Here is a 24,626-nt window from a genome sequence, read left to right as displayed (position 1 = left end):
AGTCCTATATATTTTTTCTATTTATGAGTGAGTTCTGTTAAGTTATTTACAGCTTTTATAGAGCATTGAAGATTTATTTAAAGGCATGCCAGGGAATTAGCGCTGTTTCTGCTAGCTTTTATTACTGCTCTCCATAATCTGTGTTTTGAATTTTGAGCTGTCTGTAGTAGTTGTATGTCGGACAGTCTTTAGTGCCATGTGTTTGCAGTGGTTTTTGGTTTTGGCATGCTTGTTGCGATTTTTCGTGGCCACTCGCTGAACTTATGTTCTTTAGAGCAGAATGGTCAGGTGGTTTTCCTCATGCAGTCTCCTGTGTGATGGTGGAATTTATGCAGTTAAAGCACCTCAAAACGTTTATACAGTCTGTACAATGGCAAATTCCCCACAACATTTCGACTCCAGTTTTTAGCAGTTTGGTCCTCACCGTTGGATCGACTTCCATTTAAAGTTTCTCTTGTTCGTTTTTTTATTTGTCATGATGAATTTTTATGTCAGCTTTGTATCGGTACTGAAGAGTTCTTCATTCTTCATGTTGATTGATTCGATTACATTGTTCGTATCAATTTCACTGGGAATATTATATATGATTAATCTTGGAAGATATTTCTTGCTGGGATTTGTTACTAAAGTGTGTTTGCATTCCTTCGTGATTTCGTTATGTAGCAAGTCTATGTCAGTCTTTTCTTTGGATTCAATTAAGACTCCTCCATTATTAATACTTTTTATTTTTGTTATTCCAATTTTAATTTTTTTGGGTTTATTTTTTCTTTGATGATATTTTTAATTTCCTCGCTGTTTAGTTGAGCTATCGGTTTCCCTATTAGTTTATAGCATGGGTTGTTTTCAAATTCAACTTTGTTTTTGGCATTGTTTTTAACGACTTGCGAGTATATCTGACTAGGCTGAGCTAAGTTAAACTGTTCCTGGATGTTTGTAGCTGCCTGTAGTTCTATTGATACTTCAGTTTCGTTTTTCATTTTATTGAAAACCTTCGTTAGTTCGCTAACTGTAGTTAGTGCGTCCTTTTTTAAATCGTTTCTTAAATTACCACTTACGTTTACAACGTTTCGCAGCAAATCTAGGACTTTTTCGAAATCTAATTCGTCTCGTGCCGCCATCTTAATGTTATTTTAAGTTGTGTGTTATAGCCTTCCTATTGAACAACTACGCTTTCTAAGATACAAAGTTTAAGATAGTCTACTTACAGTTTTCCTGCTTGTTCCTAGAAGTGACGATTCCATTGAATAAGCGTCAGTGGCAGCAGTTGGGAGGGGGGGGGGGCAGGTGTCAGCCCTTGCTGTTCCAGCAGCAGCAGCAGTGTGTGTGTGTGTGTGTGTGTGTGTGTGTGTGTGTGTGTGTGTGTGTGTGTGTGTGTGAATTTCTCATCCTACAGCTGTAGTGAATATCAGATCTATCAACCATCAGCCCCTACGTCCAACAAGCAAGCAAACCAATAAACAATAATTAGCCAGTGTTATCCTGAGGTAAGCTTAATAAAAATCATCGAGGATGCAAGCTGACATATTATTTCTCAACCGGGATCAACATAAAGAAAAAAAAATTCATTTATTACAAGTGCAGCACTTAAATACATCAAAGCAAAAATTGTAAGTATACATAATATATTGTTATTGCATACATATGAATGCATATTACCCTCTTTACAAGGCTTTGATAAGATATCATTTGGACTATTGTGTGCAATTTACGTATTATTATTATATTATTATTGCGTGACAGTTCAGGCATCGCGATGAGTCCAGGCAGTCCAAGGACTCATCGCGAGAGGGCACTCTATTCTGTCTCGCTAAATACATCTCACCAACACCAATACTACTTAATTCTCCTATTACGACACCACTACTACCATCAACGCCACCAACTGTATTTTTTTGTCTGTAAATTGCGTGTGTTCTGAAGGCCGCTTTGTCTGTAGGCCAGATGAAAAACCAGAGTTTGCAGGAGAGTAAAACCTTTCTATCTCCGTATGAGATCAGCTAACTCACCTTCTCAACTCATGTGAAAATACTTGTATGTTGATATGTACACACATATATAATGTAAATAAGTAGGTATGAATAATAACGTTAGTAAAGTTTAAAGTTAAAAAAATTATTATTATTATTACATGGCACCTTCAAGGAATTCTTTGACTCATCGTGGGAGGGTACAGTACTCCACTGAACTACACACACAACTCACTCTCTCCTCTGTTTATTCCATTTACTACACCATGAACATCAACGCGCAACGCCATCTGCAACCAGCAATAGCATTTTGCGTCTGCAAATTACTATTGGTGTGTCCTGTGCCATTCATCCCTACTAAAACCTGCTGTTGAAGCCTACTGTTTAGTAGAAAATGCATGTTTTACTAAAGCCTACTACTACTACTAGCATAATGTAGATGTGAAATATCTACACAAATGAATGCAACAGAAAGTTAACGTCATTGTGACAGTTCAGTATAAATGATCGATCAGAAAGAGATAGGCCACACACTATTACAAACCATACCGCAGGTATTAGGGTTTAGGGTCAGGAGATGCCAGCCAGCTCGTTCTCTCTATCTTGAAAACCTTTGGTTTTTTGATTGCTTGAATTCGCTGTAAGTGAAGGCTTCAAGGATGGAGTTGACTTCCCCATATCCCATGGACTGAGAAACTAATAGTAATTGGCAGGTTTTTATTTTGTAAAATAAAGAGTTCCAAGTTGTTTTACTCCTTATTTGCATCCCCACATAGCAGTGATGTGCTTATAAGTCCTTCGACCTCTTGTAGATGGGATCAAGATCAAGATATATATATATATATATATATATATATATATATATATATATATCTTGATCTTGATTTCTGAAATTCCTCTTTATAAGGCCTTAAGCGTCCACATCTGGATTATTGTGCTCAGGTATAATCTCCTGGGTTTCTTGGAAATGAGAAAGTGGTGGAGAGGATTCAGAAGCGAGCAACCAAGAAGGAGCGGGTGGAATGTTCCCTATGGGGTTACACTGAGAGTAAATAGACTGCAGAAGTTGGTTGGTAGGCGAAAAAAGAGAGTATATAATAGAACCATTTAAGTTACTTAAAGGGTTTAAAGGATTGATGCCGTGAAAATGTTTCAGCCCTTAGCTAGAAAACAAGAACAACGGCACAGCAAGAGATCATCCCTGGATGTTGAGTAAAAGTGAGGTAAGGACCAGTGTTACACTTGGAGAGTTGTGAATGAATGGAATGGGTTGCCTGAGTCAGTTGTGGCGCTTTGTCTGTTAATGGGTTCAATGAGAGGTATAGATTGTGTGGATAAATTGTGTCTCCTGCACTGAGTCTTTGGACTCCATGGAGGTGCTCCAAGGAGGTACTACAACAACGACAGCAGCAATAATAACCAGCTAACGTCTTTTATTCCCGTATAGGAAGTAGGTCAGACCGTTTTAGCCCCATCTAACTCTTTGAAGATTGAGTGGACAGTTCAGTCTCCACTGGTAGTCAATCAGAGATAAATGGCCCAAGCCTATCACTAATTATACATGGCCTCAGGTGAAGAGAGGTGGCTGAGAAGTGTGGTCCCTAATCCTGACACTATGTTTTTACTATCTGAAAATAGTGTGGAATCTATGGTCGATTTGCCTGAATTTACGGGACGAAAAATCCGAGTTTTCAGTAGAAAAAAATCTGATTGCTGTGTCAGAGATCGATTAATTCCGAAACCGGTCAAAAAACGTAACCAGAAACTGCGAAAGACCATTGGAAAATTTTCTACATATTGATGTTTGTAAAATTTGTAAGGAAATAATTTTGGTCGCAAAGACTTGAGTACAATTCCCGTCAGTGCGTGAGGAACCTTTATCTGGTCTCCTTTGACGAAAGGTGAGTTAGCCGGTCTTATACGGAGGTAGGTTTTTTTTTCCTCACTCGGAAACTGAGTTATTTCGTTCCGCAGAATAGGCAAACCTGCCTCGTGACACATGCATCTGCAGACATAGGAGTGACCAACTTATTATTATTATTATTATTATTATTATTATTATTATTATTACATACATAACACCTCCTGGGAGTCCAAGGACTCATCGAGGGAGGCACCTACACTACAAGTCTCTATCTCCACCACCAATCCACCATCTACTGCCCACCACGACCACTAGTATTTTCACAGACAATCAAAAACATCCATGCCCACGGCGGAATTTGAACCCGCAACCCTTTTGCTGGAGAGCAGATACGCTGACCTCTTGGCCAACCTGGCCTGCCGTTATCTTCGAGAACGGTTGCTGTTGCAAGAATACTTACCTCGACACCGTAAAAGGTAAAAAAGATGGATTAAGAAAGGAAGAAAGAAACTTTTTAAGACAATCTAAAGCTTTAATTCGGATATACAGGGTGTTCGGGATAAATTTGACAGTTTCGTAAGGAAAAAGAAAATCTTCTTTGTATCTATTAAATTTAATGAATTGACAAAAAAACATTACAGGCAGAGTTAATTACAATACTATCAACAAGATTTACTCAAAATAACCACCATTAGCATCGATCACAGCTTCAATTCTGCTTCAGAACCTCGAACAAGCTGATGCTACAGTCTCCCTGGGAAGGGCCGCAAAAACTGTTTTAATTTTATCCATTAACTGGGCTTTTGTATTACTGGAAGTGCGATTGGTGTCTTTTTCAACTGCGCCCCATACAAAATAATCCATGAGGTTAAGGTCTGGGGAGTTTGGAGGCCAAACATTTGGACTGGTGAAGTCGTAGAAATTTTCAGACAACCATTTTTGACTTTTCCCAGAGGTGTGGCAAGGGGCCGAATCCTGCTGCCATACATACGGCCTACCATTGGCTACCCTTGTTATCCAGGGCTTGACTACAGTTAGCAACTCCACGAACAAAGCCCGAATTCCAATGCCAGGGTTCTTCAACACCTGTTCCTGCAGATTTGCGAGGAATTCTGCTGTACGAACGCAATCAGATCGTCTGCTAGGGATCTTTCTTCTTGCTACATCCTCGTAGTCACCATTGCAAGTCTCTAGTTCATGCCTGATTGTTTTTACTGTATTCAGGGAGCATTGGGCAGCAGTCGTAATATCCTTATTTTGATGGCGGGCACAAATCATCATGATACAAGTTATTCTCTTCCATGATTCAGGTGGGTTCCAGCTATCCATCCTTTCTGACATCTTGTATATGAATGAAGAAGGGTCCAAACTTTTAAATGAAGAGAAGTGTGTGTTAATACATGTAACTTACGGAAAAATATAATTAATTATAAATATGTCAAATTTATCCCGAACACCCTGTATATATATATATATATATATATATATATATATATTTTTTTTTTTTTTTTGCTTAAAATCGTTCGTTTTTAATTTTTGAACATAATAGATGTCGCTATCAGTTGTTTCGCTGTCGCGCAAAATTTGATAGTATTAGTTGCTTAAGGCAAAACAGCTGATGTTTGAGTGTTCAGGTTAAAGTTTTTAAACTTTAGAGTATATTTTAAGTATGCTTTTCCAGTGGGATAATACTCTGTCGGCGCTTTGCGAGTTTGAAAAATCATTAAAATGTAAACTTTGGTAAGACAATTTGAATTTTTGAGTAATAGCGTTTATTCCCCCTTCAGTTATTGTGATTGTGTATGGTAAACTGCAGTAGTGTTCATGTGTGTATGCATTTCTCATGCATAATCTCTTCTAATAATTTTCTCAAGACTACGTTTAAATTGCCTAATGAATTAAGATCATCTGTCCGATCTTCATCCTTTCATTCCTCACATGTGGTGTAATGTACCTAAAACGCATCAGGAAAACATCCCACTAAGAACTAATTGTAGATTGGATTGACTCCCATAAGTTTTCTAAGAATCTGGCAAAATTATTGAAAGCTCTTACAAGTTCTTCTAACTAGTGAACACTTGTTGGCTAATTGTGAACACTTTGTTTCCATGGTTAAAGACAACATCTACAAAAGGATGAAAACGTGTCCAGCTTTAATGTCACTTCTCTATTTACTAATGTACCCATAGAAGAAGTATTAGTTCTATTACAAGATATGTTATTATTATTATTACAGGCAACTCCAAGGAGTTCTTAGACTCATTGAGGGAGACCCTAACATCATGTTAAGAACTATTCAACATTCACACAGTATCTATCATACTTCACGTTGAACTTATTCACAGTCATGGCACCCACGACAGACTGGCAGCTTATTCCACTCGTTCACCACTCTCCAAGTAAAAAATCTAGCTCTAACACCCTTGCTAACCACACTCTTGCCCAGTTTCCATGGATAGTTCCCAAAAATATCCTCTGAATTAATCTTATAGAAATCCTTCAGTAATTTGAATATTTCAATCATATCACCCCTTTTCCGCCTATCAACCAATTTCTGCAACCCACAAACCTGTTCTCATAAGAATTCATTCCATAGATCTTCTATCATCTTAGTCACTCACCTTTGGATCCTCTCTACCTCCCTATCAAGAAGAAACCCTGGCACCCAAATCTGGGCACAGTAGTCAAGATGGGGATTTTATCAAGGCTCAATACAGAGAAACAATAACTTGCTTGTCTCTGCTCGTTAAAGTATTCTTCAGTAACCAAGTGATTTGATGAGCTGATTTAGCCACTTTTGCAATGTGTCCCCTAAACTTCAACTCCCTATCCACCAACAATCCCAAATCCCTGGCCTCGTCAATCTCCTGGAGTACAGTTCCACCAATGTGGTATATTGCTGCTAATATTTTCACCCCAGAATGCATAACATTACATTTTGCCACATTAAATTGACATCCATTTTTCTTAGCCCAGTCCTCCAAACTGTCCAAATCATCCTGCAAAATTTTGACATTTTGTGCATTCCTATTGCTCTACCCAACTTTGCATCATCAGCAAACAAATGAACAGTTCCTCTCAGATCCTTTCCTATATCGTTAATGAATAAATTAAATGGCAGTGGTCCAAGAACAGAACCCTGCAGCACACCACTAGTCAGAGCCGTCTTTTAGAGTCTACTCCTGAATAAACTACTCCATCAACCACCCTCCTATCCATCTCACCAACCCTATATCCATTCCCATATGCTGCAGTTTACTGATTAGAATTCCATGTGGTATCCTGTCAAAAGCCTTAGCAAGGTCCAGCAGAATCACTGTATACCCATTACCCTTATCCATTTCAGCCATCACTGTGTTATAAAAACATGAGCAAGTTACCGAGGCATGATCTACCCTTCAAAAAACCATGCTGTCCCCCATACAGTATTCCATTTTCATCTATCCAATCTTGTATTTTCCTCTTGACTATTTTCTCCAAGACCTGACAACAATTCCTGATATGCTGATCGGCCGGTAATTTTCAACAGCAGTCTTGGAACCTCCTTTATGCAGTGGAACTATTTTCCCCTCTTTCCATCCTCTTGGGACTAACCCAGACCCGAGATTCAAATTAAACAAAATGGTCAAAGGTACTGGCAATTCTTTAGCCGCTTCTCGTATACGACACGAGCTGGTATACTATCCAATCCCACAGATGAGTTGACATTGAGGTTTTGTAATAGACTGTTCATCACAATTCCCGCATAAGCTGTTTGTTCTTCCATTTCTGCAATGTTACCACATGGATGATATACTCTTGTAAAGTGCTTACTCAGTAATTCTACTATATCAACTGATTCGGTTACCTCCCTACCATCGGCATTCTTTAAAATCAATCTGCCATATACATTTTTTCTTTTACTTGCAACATATCGAAAAAACTGTTTGGGATTCTCTTTAGCCTGCATGGCTAATGTTCTTTCATAATCTGCTTTTGCTTTTCTCACCACACTTGTTACCCTTCTGGCCTGGGCTTTATACCATTCATGTGCCTGCAGGTCACCTTTCTCCTTAAATTCCCTCCACAGTTGTTTCTTTTTTTGCAGCTCAAGCTTAATGGGATTAAATTCATCCATTTAATCCCTATTTGATTTATTATTCGGACTCTAGGTATACAGTCAGCCATTGCCTCCTGCAAACACTTCTTAACTGCCTCCCATGCACTATCAACATCCAGCCCTTGCAGTTTTACATGCCATGACACTGAACCAATCAAACTCCTAAGCTTGTCATACTTACCAGCCTGATAATTCCACATGTACTCTGTCTTAATTATAAATTCCACACCTTTAGCCACCTCCCAAGTCAAGACCCTATGATCACTCTCACCAATTGGTGGCAATGTGATAATATTCATTACAGTCAAATCCTCAGATGCAATTAAATAGGTCAAGCACTCTCTGACCCCTAGTATTTTCCTTTACATGCTGTCGCAGATAGTTATCCCTTAATAACCGCATAAAATCCAATTCCGTCCTCCCATGTGTCCTCTCCTCCCTCCAATCAATGCTACCATAGTTGAAATCTCCCATAATAATTACCCTCCTTCCACTCATTTCTTCTATTTGCTTATGTATACTATCTCCACCATCTTTTCCGTCACCCGGTCTATAGCAGCCCCCAACTGTATATTTTGTTCTGCTAACATCATCTCACTCCAAATGGCTTCAAATGTGCTCTTTTCTCTATTCTGCAATTCAACTTCTATTCTCCTTGGCTGCAGCTCATCAGCTATCATCAATAATACTCACCCCCCCATTTTATTCTCCCTGTCATTCCTGAACACACTATACCCCTCACATTCAATCCCACTTGCTATATTATCTTTAGTCAGCCATGTTTCACTATCCCATGACAAGTTGGTATACAAGCCACAGGGAAATAGGTAATCAACTTTTAAACCAGATATTTTTTGAATGAAACCAGCTAGCTGTGTGTGTGACTGGGGATGGGAATGCAGTACCTTCCCCCCCCACCAAAAAAAAAAGTTAACAGCAGTACATTGTTGGATTCAATTTTTGTCCTTTGCTGTTTGACTTATTTGTTAATGATTTCATATGGATTTGCATGGTTAAGGATATTTATTTGTTGACTTATGATGCCAAGTTAGAGAAAGTTATAAGGAGTGATGTTGGCTCTCTTCAGGATGATTTCAATATCCTTTAGCTTGGATGAATGAATACAGTTGTAGTTTTAATGTTAATATGTGGAAGGTGTTGCACTTTTATAGGGGCAAGATGAGATCTGGGATCTTTTGGTTGTGATTGACAGCAGGAGTGTATATTTGATATGCTACATGTGTGCTGCATACCTGGAAAATTCATGAATAAATAATTTTTGAGCAGTTACTTATTATTTATCAGTTATTTGAAATACATAGTCAGGAACTTATAAATATCAAGACATTGATAGTGTGATTGTAAATCAGATAAGGCGAGCATTGCAGTCAAGCATACGTTGAGAAGTCATATATATTGAGTAGTCATAACTCGTTGCATAAAGTTACGAACTTAGGAGTGAAGATACAGGAGGCAAGGTTGAGATGGTTTGGTCATGTGATGAGGAGGGAGGACGAATGTGTGGGAAGAAGGGTCATGCAGATGGATTTGCAAGGAAGGAGAAAGCGTGGGCAGCCAAAGAAGAGATGGAGGGAGCTGGTAGAAGAGGACTTGAGGATGAAGAACTTGGATGTGGTGACCCAAGACAGGAGGATGTGGAGGAGACTCATCATCAACACTGACCCCACTTAAGTGGGAGAAGCTGCAGAAGTAGTAGTCATAATTCCCTGCATTGAGTTCTGTGACGAGGCATCTACATGTATTTTTAATAGCAAAAGGTGAGCAAAGCTCATACAGTATGCACTGCATAAGCTCTGCAGTGTGTATTTGTACTGACTGAAATTTGTGTAGAAATGAAAAGCATGTAGACTTAACAGCACAGGAAGTGTAGTTTTACTCAGTAAGTTACTTGCACCTGAGTGGTTTTTCTGTTAGATAACTTTTTTTTTTTAACTGATGTTTATTTTTATCCTCCTTGACAATAGGAAACAGTGCTGAAGATATTTTGTGTACACCTTTTTCAGACTAAGAATACAAAGTCATATTAAAAATTGTTAATGGCATTATACCATGTATGCCTTTTCCAAATTTAGATGGCATTTACATCTCAGAAATGAAGGATGAATTGAATTGATATCTAAATGGAATGGTTTTCATTAAGAAGTTTTTGTATGCATTTTTTTAAAAAAAGTAATTAAATTTGCATACTTCTTAATGAAAAACCATTCCATTTAGATATCAATTCAATTCATCCTTCATTTCTTAGATGTAAATGCCATGTAAATTTGGAAGAGGTGGACATGGTTTAATGTCATTAGCAATTTTTAATATGACTTCGTATTCTTAGTTTGAATTCACATTCAAACTAAGAATACGAAGCACACCCACTGGAATACCTACCATATGTCACTGGCTGATATAGGCCTGAAGATTTGCTATTATGATAAAAAAATACATTGAAAAGTAGAGACAAGATGGTGACTATGCCATTACAGAGCATTGGTCAGACCACACAAACTACAGTGGGTAAATTTAGTTCACCTGGTTTCCTTTGTGATGTGGAAACTCTAGATAGTGTTCAGAGATGCATATAGAAATATGGAATATTAGTTATGAGGAAATGTAAATCTCCTTTCTGCCCATTTAACAAAGTTCTGTTGATGGGTAGAAAGGAGATGATATAGTAGATACATTGATGCTGGTGAGAAAGATTTTACTTGATTAATACAGAAAGGATTCTACATGGAGTTGAAGATAAGAGGAGACAACTAGAAGTTTTTTATATGGAGAATAATGGAATGAGTGAAATGCATTGCCGGAATATATTGCGATTGCTAGAAGTCTAAATGATTGTAAGATTCCAATATATGATGAGTCTAATTTCATTGGGATTCATTATGGTGATGATAAGGTAATGGATTTGAAATTTATTAGGTTTCCTTACCTCCCCCCCCTTTCCCTTTGGAAGAAAAAAAAAATTCCAAAATAATTCATTACCAGGTGTGACACCATGAAATTTCATTTTGAAAAACACTTAGGATAAGCGCTTTTCAGATTTGAGGCAATTTTATTATTGGGGTTTGGGTAGTTTCTCAAGGCTGAGGCAGATTGCAGGAAAAGTCTTTTGTCGTGTTCAAGGCGTGATCAGCATGATCCCTAAATGATTGTAATGGTCTCATTGGACTCATGATCTGAGTCACTGTTTGAACTGATGCTCTGCAATTGTGAAGCAGGAATGATGATACAAGAGTGCAAGCATACTGTTTCTACATTGTCTGGTTCAAAGACAGTTGAGTGTTTGCCAAGAGCAACGAGGATGATCAACTAGCTGGATCCTCTGCAAATTCTTTGTCGAGCAAGGTCTCTGTATTGTTCCATTCTTCTTTCCAAATATCAGATATTAAATCCCCTCATCAGTCAGCTGTTCTGTAGTTTTCAAATGGAGGGAGGGATGGCAAGATCTGAGCCTGTCATGTCTTGCTGCTCTTCTGAATCAGTGTGAATCGGGAGTTGTATATTGTGATTTTTGAATATTCTCTCTGAAGGAATTACTTCCTGTGTAAATGTGGAAGAACAATGTTGTTCAAAACTTGGAGCTAGCATAGTTGTTGGTTTGATTGTTCTTGTCATGATTCTCATGCTAGTGTTGAGTTTTTGACCCTTAGAGGTGTATGTGCACTGTTCAGGCACATCGACAAACAATATTTGGCAGGTGCATAGATCAAGCTGATGGTTGCAGTCTGGAACACTTTTGCCAGGGTTCTCCATGATATGTCACCATGCTTCTAAATGATATTGTGGAATGCCAGGTTAACAGCAAGTGATGTAAGATGTTGACAGTACATCAGAGTCCTGTCCAGTGTGATCCCTAGATATTTAGAGTTCGAATTCTACTTTAGTGTTTGATTGTTCATCTCAATTTTAAATTTCTTGTGAGCCTGTTTATGACAGGTGAAAACAGGACACCTCTGTTTTACTTAAGTTTGGCTGTAATCTCTAGTTCGTAATGTATACCACAGATCAGCAACCATTATTATTGATCCTAAGATTCACACACACAAATAAATAAATAATACAATACTGTAATATATAATATCGGCTCATCCAGACTGCTAATCAGCTGTTAGTTTCCAATGTTTTATGATGCTCAATTGGTATTAATGGTGGCCTGTAGTGGAAAGTCCGAGATTGAAATTTTTTCTATGATGCAAAGATGAAAAGACCCTTTGATATGAGTTATCCAGTCTTCAGACGTGGCAGGGTTTTTCATCCAACAAAATGGCAGAACAGCTGGAATTCATGTAATTAAGATGTTATATACATTCTTCATGGCTGTAGTTGCTTTGGCCATAATTCAGAAGCAACAGCCTTTTGTGAGTGGGATTGCCATAAAAAAGTAATTTAAATATTCAAACATAGGTCTTTTCTGTTTTCATTAAAAAAGAAAGAAAGAAAAGGGTTTGTTGCAAAAGTGTTTTTGTCAGAAGTGTCCCAGTAATATTTAGCACACAATGTTTTTTATGTTTATTTCTGCAAAAATGAATGCTATTATATAGCTATTTTTATAAAGTTGATTAAAGACAAATAAAATCTAACCTAAACTAACATGACTTTTTTTTTCTTTTTTTTTTTTTTTTTTTACAGCATCAATATATTAGAAGATCCAGTATTACTTACTAATTGCGAGCATGTATTTTGTAGGTAAGGCTGACAAATTAAGTTAATTACGAATAATTACTGATAGAAGTGTGTTAAATAAGTAGAAGTGGCATTTTTAATCATATCATTTCATGAAATATACCTTCAAGCAGTGTATAACATAGGATAACCAAACATAAGGCTTAAAAGACTGCTGACTTATTGATACATCATGATTAGTAGTGGTTCAGTTAATGAAGCATTTTATTAAAAGCCTTAATGATGGTGTTAATCTTTTGTATAAACTCATATGGAAATATATAATGTTATGATGCTCAGTTGGTATTAATGGTGGCCTGTTGTGGAAAGTCCTAGATTGAAATTTTTTCTATGATGCAAAGATGAAAAGACCCTTTGATATGAGTTATCCCGTCTTTACAAATGTGGTAGGGTTTTTCATCCAACAAAATGGCAGAACAGCTGTAATTTTCCCAGAAACTATATCTAATATAATATTATATTAGTGCCTCTGTAGTGCAATTGAAAGTACAATGGTAAGTTGTGCCTTCAATTGGAAAAGGCCTAAGTTTGATTCTCACCATGACAAAAGGAATATTTATATATATATATATATATTTTTTTTTTTCAATTGAAGGTGAGTTAGCCGATCTCATACAGAGGTAGCAGGGAATTTTTCTCCTGCATACAGACAAATCAGCTTTGAGAAAAATACACAATTTACAGACAAAAATACTAGATGGCATCGGTGTAGATGATTATTATTATTTCGGGCTAATCCAGGGAGTCCTTTGACTTATCAAGGGAGGCCCTAAACTCCATGTCCACACAACTATTTGACATTCTCACAGTATCTATCATACCTTGCCTTGAACTCGCTCACTGTCATAGCACCCACAACAGACTCTGGCAGCTTATTCCACTCATTTACCACTCTAATAGTAAGGAACCCAGCTCTAACACCCCTGCTAACCACACTCTTGCACAGCTTCCATAGGTGTCCCCTTGTTCTCCCACCACCAGTCCTGATCTCAAAAATATCCTCTGAATTAATCTTATAGATCCTTTTAGCAATTTGAATATCTCAATCATATCTCCCCTCTTCCGCCTATCAACCAGTTTCTGCAACCCACAAATCTTCAACCTGTTCTCATATGATTCATTCCATACACCTGCTATCATCTTAGTCACTCGCCTCTGGATCCTTTCCACCTCCTCCCCATCAAGAAGGAACCTAGGTGACCAAATCTGAGCACAGTAGTCGAGATGAGGTCTTATCAAGGCTCGGTACAGAGGTACAATAACTTGCTTGTCTCTGCTCGTCAAGGTATTTTTCAACAACCAAGTGAGTTGATGAGCTGATTTAGCTACTTTTGCAATGTGCCCCCTAAACTTCATCTCCCTATCCACCAACACTCCCAAGTCCCTGGCCTCATCAATCTCTTGGAGTACAGTTCCACCAATGTGGTATACTGCTGCTAATCTTTTCACCCCAAAATGCATAACCTTACATTTTGTCACATTAAATTGACATCCATTCTCCTTAGTCCAGACCTCCAATCTATCTAAGTCATCCTGCAAGACTTTGACATCTTCTGTATTCACTATTGCCCTACCCAACTTTGCATCATCAGCGAACAAATGAATTGTTCCACTTAGATCCTTCCCTATATCGTTAATGAACAGATTAACCAGCAGTGGTCCAAGAACAGAACCCTGCGGCACACCACTAGTCACAGGCCGTCTTTTGGACTCCACTCCTGAATAAACTACTCTTCGATATCTCTCCATCAACCACCCACCTATCCATCTCACCAACCCTATATCCATTCCCATATGTTGTAGCTTACGGATTAGAATTCCATGTGGTATCCTGTCAAACGCTTTTGCCAGGTCCAGTAGTATCACCGTAAACCCATTTCCCTTATCCAGTTCTGCTGTCACCTTGTTATAAAACTTGAGCAAGTTACTGAGGCATGATCTACCCTTCACAAAGCTATGCTGTCCCCTGCACAGTATCTCATTTTCATCAATCCATTCCTGTATTTTTCCCTTGACTACTTTTCTCCAAGACCTTGACAATGACTCCTGATATGCTGATCGGTCGGTAATTTGCCTCCATAGTCTTGGATCCTCCTTTATGCAGTGAAACTATTTTCCCCTCTTTCCACGCCTTCGGGACTAAACCAGACCCGAGACTCAGATTAAACAACATGGTCAAGGGCACTGATAATTCCTTAGCTGCTTCACGCAAGACCCGTGCCAGTATACCATCCAATCCCATAGATGTATTCACATTAAGGTTCTGTAATAGACTATTCACCTCCACTTCATTCATCACAATTCCCGTATAAACTAATGGTTCCTTCATTTTTTCAATGTCACCACCTGGATGATATACTTTTGCAAAGTGCACGCTCAGTAACTCCACTATATTGACTGGTTCAGTGACCTCCTTACCATCGTCATTCCTTAAAATCATTTTGCCATGTACAGTTTTTTTCTTTCTTGCAGCATATTGAAAGAACTGTTTGGGATTCTCTTTTGCTTGCATAGCTAGTTTCCTTTCATAATCGGCTTTTGCTGTTTTTACCACACTCGTTACCCTTCTGGCCTGCACTTTATACCATTCTTGTGCCTGCAGGTCACCCCTTTCTTTAAATTCCCTCCACAGTTGTTTCTTTTTTTGCAGCTCAAGCTTAATGGTGTTATTCATCCATTTAGCCCCTACTTGTTTTACTATTCGGACCTTAGGTATACAATCAGCCATAACCTCCTGTAAATGCTCCTTGACCACTCCCCATGCACTATCGACGTCCAGCCCTTGCAGTTGTACATGCCATGGGACTGATCCAAGCAATCTCCTAAGCTTGTCAAACTTGCCAGCACGGTAATTCCACATATACCCTGTCTTAGTCAAAAATTCCACACCTTTAGCCACCGCCCAGGTCAAGACCTTATGATCACTCTCACCAATAGGTGGCAATATGGTCATATTCATTACAGTCAAATTGTGAGATGCTATTACCAGGTCAAGCACTTTCACACCCCTAGTATTTTCAATTACATGCTGTCTCAGATAGTTATCCCTTAATAATTGAATAAAATCCATTTCCTTCCTCACATGTGTCCTCTCCTCCTTCCAATCAATGTTACCATAGTTGAAATCCCCCATAATAATTACCCTCCTCCCACTCATTTCATCAATTTGTTTATGCATACTATCTCCACCATCTATTCCATCACCTGGTCTATAGCAGCACCCAACTGTATATTTTATTCTGCCAGTCTCAATCTCACACCAAATAGCCTCAAATGAGCTCCTTTCACTATCCTGCAATACAACTTCAATTCTCCTTGGCTGCAGTTCATCAGCTATCATCAATAACACCCCTCCCCCCATTTTATTCTCTCTGTCCCACCTAAACATACTATAACCTACACATTCTCTCCCACTAACTATATCATTCTTCCGTCAGTCATGTTTCACTAATGCCAATAACCTGTGGCCAGGAAGAGCCAATCAAGGCCAAAAATTCTTCCTTCTTGTTCCTAATACTCCTGGCATTAGTATACATGAAATGCAGTGATCCCTTTGTCCCACCCCTATCTTGATGCATTATTCTAAATGTCCCATTTTTTGTCCTTAGTGCTGGCTCGGTTACATTATATTCATTTTTACACTCAACTGTCTCACTGAAGTTTGCATATCCACCCCCCCCCTCCCATCCTTGGTCGTTCTAGTTTCCCTGGTTCTGCACATCCATTTTCACTTCATTCAACAACACTTTTTCCAGTCTCCGCACACCAAGTCTATTCAAATGCAGGCCATCCATCTTGTATAAGTCCTTTTGCCCATCAAACTCATTCCACACATCCACAAATTCCACACCACACCGTCTGCATAACCTGCGCATAATGTCATTTGCTATTATGGCCCTCCTTCTAAACTCCTCTCTGTCTTACCGCGGCAACAGACTCGCCATTTTAACTCTGTCACTCTTTTCTTTCGCTACCTTTAACAATACTTTCAAGCCCTCTCTCATAAAAAATTTATCACCTTTCAATTCATTCGTACCCGCCACAATTATTAATTCTTTCACCCTCTATTTTTGTACTCTAATACTCTCACTTACATCCTTAAATTTCGCACCCGGTAAGTACGATTTAGTTACACTTCCATCTATCACTTCTCTTAATAACGAGTCACCCACTCTTATGCTGTTTATTTACGTTAGCCGAATCACTGTGGAAAGAGTTTTGCAGGTACTCTAATTGCCGCTACGCATTTTGTATCACTGCACTCAACCTAGCGATCTCACTTCCTACAAATAATTCCTCATTTTTTTTATCATTCAAACCATTTTCTCTTTCTGTATAGTTGCTCTCACTCTTTCTTAGATCAGCGCTCACATTGCCATCTTGTACATCGCAATTCCCAATCAAGCCACTATTTTCACTCTCATTCTGGCTTTCTTCAACCATAACTGTCTCGCAACCTGACACATACTTCAACTCCTAACTTTGCTTACACTTTCTGCACATTCTTCCACCACTATCACGTTCAATCCAAACTCCATCCTCATTCAGGAATGCATACATTCCACACACATCGTTGGACAAATTCTTTCACATTATAGTTTTTGAACAATGGCGTCGTATTTTTGGACGCCATTATCTTATGTCGCATTGGGGCTATATTCAAATCTATGAAACGTATCGTTAAATACTGAATTAAATAACGGAATTCACACCAAAATCATCCAGACACAACAAGCTACCAAAATTAGACAATATCACATTATGATGATGATGGTAGTTGTTTCACTGTAGTTGGTGGATTAAGTGATGGAGACAGAGAGCTGTAGGGTAGGTGCCCTCCCTCGATTAGTCTTTGGACTCCTTGGTGGTGTCATGTAATTATAAATAATAATAATAATTATAAAGGTATCTCTGTGGGGGTCAGAAGACCCATAATTCATGTGCTAAGAGTTATTCACACGGTACTTGTCATGCTTCTCCTTAAATTCATTCACTAATGGAGCACTCAAAATCACTTCTGGTAACCAATTCATTCTTATCCCCCCCCCTCACTCACCATGCAAAAAATCTAGTCTTAACACCATTGCTATCCACACTATACAGCTTCCAGGAGTGACCCCATGTTCTATCCCTTCCTGCCATTGTTAGTCTTATAAAATCTCATTAATAACTTATATGCTTGTATCATGTCCCCCTCTTTATTCTTTATCAGCTACTTTTTGATGCTTACAGACCATCAATCCATTTTCATATGGGAGCATTTCATAGACCTGCCACAATTTCCATCACTCAACCTATCACATTTCTGGATCCTCTCCACCACATCACCTCCACAGAATCTAAGTGATCAAATTTGTGTGCAGTAGTCCAGACATGGCCTTACTGAAGCCTTATTGCATCTATTACAGCTTTTGGCCACCTTTGGAATATGCCCTCTAAACTTCCTGTCCACCATAACCTCCAAATCCCCTTTGTCTAATCAGTATCCTTCAATTCAGTTCCATCATTATAGTACACAGCTTGTGTGATCTTTTTTTTTTTTTTTTTTCCCAAAGTACATCACCTATACTTGCCACATTAAGCTGACAGCCATTTCCCTTTACCCCTACTGCCAGTCTGTTTAAGTCATCTGCAGGATTTCCACATCATCTTAATTGACTATCGCTCTTCCCAGCTTTGTATCTTCAGCAAACAACTGAATATTTTCCCCTCACATTTTATACAAAATGATTTGAAGGGAAATGTAAAATACAATAACATGTAAAAATAAACAGCAAAGGACCAGGTACTGAGCCTTGCAGTACACCACTGGTTACCTGCCTTCTCTCTGACTCAACTTCCCTACACACACCACTCTTGATATCTGTCAACCACTTTCTTATATAAATCACCATCTTCATATTCATCCCCATTTGCTTCAACTTATGCAGGAGTTCCATGCAGAATCCTGCCAAATGCCTTTGCAAAGAGGTCAGCAGTATCACTGAGTGGCCATTTCCTTTATCCAAATCACTTCTCACTTTATTATAAAAAGTAAGCAAAATGCTAAAGCAAGACCTATCCTTCACAGAACCATGTTGTTCCATATAAAGTATCATGTTCCTGTAGGAATATGACAATTTATCCGGTCCTGAATTCTGTCTTTTACTAACTTCTCCGATATTTTAACTACCACTCCCGAGAGACTGATTGGCCTATAATTTGCTAGTTTTGTCTTGGAGCCTCTTTTATGCAGTGGAAGAAACTAATTTTCCCTCTTTCTGCTCCATTGGCACATTCCTGGAAAAATGAAACACCTTGTTCAATGGAGGTACTAATTCCCTTGCACATTCTCTTAATACATAGACTAATATGCCAATCTAATCCAATAGCCATGCTGGTATTAAGGTTCTGCAATACCATAAGCATCTCTGATTCATGAACCTCTGTCCTCCCATTATTTATTGTCACATCTGGTACTGCAATATTACCACCTAGATGGTACATCCTTGTAAAAAAAATAATAATAAGAGATAGACTTTGTTTCCTTGATCAGTATGTTGGGACATTAATTTGTAGGCAAGTGACGGCTGGCTATCAGAAGCAGACTACTAACTTGCATCGAGTGCAAAGGTACAATATTTTTAGGAAGGATAGACGGGATAGGAAAGGAGGGGTATGTTGCTAATGATATAAGATTACTTGAATCCAGTTAGTATTGAGACCTATGATTGTAATACTAATAACAGTTTTTCATGTGGCAGTGAGTTTGAAGCCATCTGGTGTGAAGTGGAATCTTACAAGATCAAATAAATGGTGGAGTGTTGTTACAGATATGGGGAGGGATTAGTTGCTAGTGGTGAAGAAATGCACTGGCAAATGAAGATGATGGGCATGAAAAGAGTAATCATAACAGGCGACTTTAATTATCCAAATTTTTAATTTGTGTAGAATGAAACTGAATTCATTGAGCTGTTACGAAACAACTTTCTCAAGCAGCATGTGACAGACAGAACTCGAGGTCAAAGAGTTTTAGATTTGATTATAGTGTCAGTGTTTTTCAGTTAAAGATGTAACTATTCTTTCTCCAGTTGGTGACAGTGATCATGTGGTACTCACTTGGAAAATGGCTAAGTTTATTATGAATGTTCCATTCAGAAAAGGTTACATGCTGAACTACAAAACAGGAAATTATGACCAACCGAGGAGTATATTGAGTGCAGTGAAATGATAGCAATTACATCGGATGGAAAGAATATCGACAGTGCATGGGAAGCATTTAAAAAATACTTAAATGTTGCAATATCGGAATGTGTCCTGAGAGTTTGAAGAATAAATAGGCTAGGAGTCAAATGGATGTCTAATCTTATCAAGCAAGATATTCATAAGAAAAGGATGACGTGGAAGGAATACTGTGTACATAAGGATGATATCTGTTATGAAAATTATAAGCAGCAGGCCAGAAGAGTCACAGCTGTTGTATGAAAAGCTAAGTCTGAGTATGAAAAGAAACTGGCTCTGCAAGCTAAAAGATAACCCCAAAGAATTCTATCAATATGCTGCAAGTGAAAGAAGGAATAAATATGAAAGAATGACTACTGAATGCAGATGGTGTGAGGATGACATGCAGAAGGGGTTGTTCAACTAACAAGTGCCCATTTTGCTAACTGTCAACCTGGTGTATTCAACATTGAGTTCACTGCTACCTCTTCACTGTATAAGGAAACTCGTGGATGTGCAGGAGGTATTAGAGCTGTTTCACAAACTGTTGGGATATCAGCACGGATGCTAAAAGAGTTTTTGGAAGTTTATTTTGCACTTGGTTAGACTATAATAAATTTCGTTTAATCCTTTATCCAAGTGTAAGCAAACAAAGTTTGCACCGGAAAATATCTTCAGGACTGAGGTAAGGTGGTACAACACCAGGCAACTCAGGTGCAAACTTTGTTTGCTTACATTTGGATAAAGAATTAAACTAAATTTATTATATGCTAAAAGAGTGTTCAGCTGAACTAGCTATTCCCTATATAATTTGAGTCTCAAATTATATAGGGAATAGCTAGTTCATATAGTGGAAATATAGTGGAAAGAATGTATGATAATCCCATTGTTCAAGGGTGGTGCAAAGATCGATGTATCTGACTATTGACCAATCAGTATCTCAGGAATGGCAGTGAAGATTTTGGAAAAGTTGGTTAGGGCTCGCACTGAGAAATGGGTTGACAGAGAATCTCTACTTTGTAACGAACTGCATGAGTTTAATAAGGGAAGGTCATGTTTTATCAATTTTATAATAATTCTATAATAAAGTTACCACTGAGTTAGACAAGGGGAATTGATACACCACAATACTTTTGGATTTTGCTAAGGCTTTTGACAGAATACAGCACGGAAGAGCGTTGCATAAATTGGAGAATATAGGATTGTATTCTAAACTATTGGCATGGATAAGAGGATGGCTGACTGAGAGATATCTTTTTAGCTTCATCTGACAACAATGGTATAATCTTTGATGGACAGCATGGATTTGCTAAAGGGAGGTCGTGTTTTAGTAATCTACTTACTTATTACAATAAAGTGACTGCTTCCTTGGACAGAGGAGAAGGATACACAGTAATATACTTGGATTTCACAAAAGCTTTTGATAGAGTACTTCATGATAAGTTGACAGTCAAACTAGAGCAGATGGGGTTGTATATTAGATTAGTGCATTGGATTGGAGACTGGCTATCTGATAGGTATCAACAAGTTGTGTATGGGGTGCAATATCCAGGAAAAGGAAAGTCACTAGTGGAGTGCCTCAGCGATCTGTTTTAGGGCCATTACTATTTAACTTGTATATTAATGATATTGGCGAAGATTTGGATGGAGATATTCAGTTGTTTGCAGATGATGCAAAGTTGGGACGTACCATAAAGAGTAGTGAAGATGTTGTGGCCTTGCAAGAAGACTTGAATAAATTGAGTGATTGGGCAAGCAAATGGGGATGTGAGTTCAATGTTGCAAAATGTAAGGTTTTAAAATTTGAAAAACAAAGATGGGATGCAGAATTTATGCTTGGTGAGAATATATTGTTGGAAGTAGAGGAAATAAGAGATCTGGGAGTGATAGTGGATAAGGATCTAAAATTTAGGGGACACATCGCTAAAATTGTGAAGACAACACAAAGACTTCTGGGAATGATGAGGAGGACACTGACGTGTAGAAGTAGGGAGATTCTTGTTCCATTGTATAAGGCTTTGATTAGGCCACACATGGACTATTGTGCCCAGATTTGGTCACCTGGTTTTCAGAAGGATGAAGAGATGTTGGAAAGGGTCCAAAGGCGACTGACTAAGGTAGTTTCTGACCTCTGGAATGTCGAGTATGAGGAAAGATTGAAAAGATGTAATTTGCAGAGTCTAGTGGAGAGAAGGAAGAGGGGAGATATGATAGAGACCTACAAGTTGGTAAGGGGTTGTTATAGGATCAATGGTGGAGAAGTTCTACAGAGAATAGTGGGAGATCAGGGGAGAACCAGAGGTCATCCCTGGAAACTGTATAAAGAGGGTGTGAGTAGGGGAGTGAGAGGCAGGTTTTTTTCGTGCAGAGTTGTGAATGATTGGAATGCCTTGCCTGAGAGTGTGGTGTCTGCAAGGAGTTTGAATGTGTTTAAGACCCGGTATGATGAGATGTGTGTGAGATAAAAGGACCTCCTAGATGAGTCTTTGACTCCATGAGGTCTTGTTTAATAATAATATTGAAAAGTCGTATATGGGGGTGGGATGAATCTGTAAGATTCAAGGTAACTAGTGGTGTGCCTCAAGGATCAGTCCTTGGTCCATTGTTATTCAATCTGTACATTAATGACATTGGGAAGGATTTGATGTGCAATATACAGCTAATTGCTGATGATGCAAAGATAGATAGGGTAATCAGAGTGCTGCTGATATACAGTACTTGCAGAATGATTTCAATAGGTTGGAATTGGCAAAGTTAAATTGCCATCATCAGGGAACAGTGAATAAATTGGTATGTGCATGTAAACACTATATATATATATATAGGGTAAATATAACTGAAGTGGAACAACAAATGTGTCTAAAATCCTAAATAATGCCCCTTAGTGGGCTGGGATGGGTGTTGTTAACTGTTAGGCTTAAGCTCTCAAGATAAGTGCTTCCCATATTTGAGGCAGTTTCTTACAACCAGATATATTAAGGTTTAGGTAGTCCTTAAGGCTGAGACAGATTCCAGGAAAAGTCTTTCATGTTTTGATTTGGTTCTGTGGACTTCTTTTCGTTGTATCACGGTGGGTGTCAAGGCATGTTCAGCAAGCTTTGAGTGGTGGAACCAGATGTAATCTTTGTGTTCAGCAATTCTGAAATGTTGGTTGTCCTGCTTGTTTTGCCATAGTAAGACAGCTTACAATGCATGGAACCTGGTAGACACCTGGAAAGTCTAGAAACTTGACTGTGGCAGGTCTTTGGGGAAGCAAATAAGGGATGCCAATTTTTTATATGGTCTGTAAGTGTTATAAGGTTGTATCTTTTTAGAATTTTTGTCAGTTTTTCAGATGTGTCTTAGACATATAGGATAGTAATAAATTTGTAGTCTGTTCTGGAGGAGAGGGGGAGAAGTGCGGTTAGGGAGTTTTAATATTCTTTGGATTTTTGGGGGATTGTAGCCATTGGCTGAGAAGGTATTGTGAATGTGTTCAAGTTTAATGTGAGAGCATTATTATTGGAGCTAATTAGTTTTGTCCTGTTGAGCAAAGTTTTAATGATCTCATGCCATGGGGGAATGGGGAGGGTTTACTTTTTACGATGAATGTATCTGCCTGTTGCACATGGGTTTTCTGTAAACTGAGATTGTCAGGGATCCATCAAGTTCGCATGTCATCAAGCTATCTAGGAAGGGGAGACTGTTTTTTTTTCCTTTCCTAGGTAAACTGATTCCTGGGGGTACTTGTTATTAAGCAGTTTTAGGCAACCTTCTTAGGGAGGTCTTAAGAGCCCCAGCCATGTGGCCAAATGGGGAACACATCAGCATAGCATAGCCAAACTGTGTAGGGTAAAAGTTAAGGCTTTTTCTTCTAAGGTTTCCATGAAGTAGTTTGCTGAGGATGGGGGGGAAGGTGGAGACTCCATGGCTGTCCCCCTCTATTTATTTGTAGAATTTTCAAATGAAATAGCTTGAGTTCATGGTCAACTTAAAGAAGTCTGTGATATTGGGAGGAAATTATACTTGGGTAAGATTTAAGGAGTCCTTCAGAGGAACATGTAAGGTTCCACACTACATGCTGACTATGCCTTGTACACTTGCTGCAAGATATGATGCAAAAAAAAGGAGCAAATTTAAATATGAGATATTTTTGCTGGAATCTGCCTCAGCTTTAAGAAACTACATGAACCTCAGCAAATTTGGTCTATGAAACTGCCTCAAATCTAGGAAGCACCATTCCAACAACCAGCTCAACAGCTGACAGCATCCATACTATCTCTAGGGAACACTCATCACACCCATTCTAAGGAGACACTGTTTAGGACTTTAGACCTACTTTTGTACTGATTCAGTCATACTTATCCTTATAATGCCTATGTGTCTACTTGACTGTGGCAGGTCTCTGGGGAGGAGACCTGCCACAGTTGATGGGGAGGAGGTGGAAAGGATCCAGAGGCGAGTGACTAAGATGATAGCAGCTGTATGGAATGAATCATATGAGAACAGGTTGAGGATTTGTGGGTTGCAAAAATTGGTTGATAGGCGGAGGAGGGGAGATATGATTGAGACATTCAAATTACTGAAGGGTTTCTATAAAATTAATTCAGAAGATATTTTTGAGAACAGGGCTGGTTGTGGGAGGACTAGGGGACATCCATGGAAACTGGGCAAAAGTGTGGTTAGTAAAGGTGTTAGAGCTGGGTTCTTTACTTTTAGAGTAATGAATGAGTGGAATGTGCTCCCTGAGTCTGTGGTGGATGCTGTGACAGTGAATGAGTTTAAGGCGAGGTATGATAGATACTGTATGAATGTCAAA

The 24,626-nt window shown here is 38.6% G+C and overlaps 1 protein-coding gene across 1 annotated transcript in view; it reads left to right on the top strand.

Annotated features, from left to right (window-relative positions):
* Nucleotides 1-5,447: 5,447 nt before the first annotated feature.
* Nucleotides 5,448-24,626, top strand: part of LOC150099906 (BRCA1-associated RING domain protein 1-like) — a 143,275-nt gene continuing 124,096 nt past the window's right edge. Inside the window, exons 1-2 of the mRNA XM_090403082.1 lie at nucleotides 5,448-5,571; nucleotides 12,575-12,631. Coding sequence (XP_090259208.1) covers nucleotides 5,501-5,571; nucleotides 12,575-12,631 — 128 coding nt within the window. The 5' untranslated portion in view covers nucleotides 5,448-5,500. The remainder of the gene's footprint in view (nucleotides 5,572-12,574; nucleotides 12,632-24,626) is intronic.

This window comes from Typopeltis vanoorti, chromosome 13 (assembly GCF_054136105.1).
Source record: "Typopeltis vanoorti isolate ZY-2024b chromosome 13, IOZ_Tvanoo_1.0, whole genome shotgun sequence".
Taxonomy (NCBI): Eukaryota; Metazoa; Arthropoda; class Arachnida; order Uropygi; family Thelyphonidae; genus Typopeltis; species Typopeltis vanoorti.
This window is presented reverse-complemented; position numbering and strand designations above follow the sequence as displayed.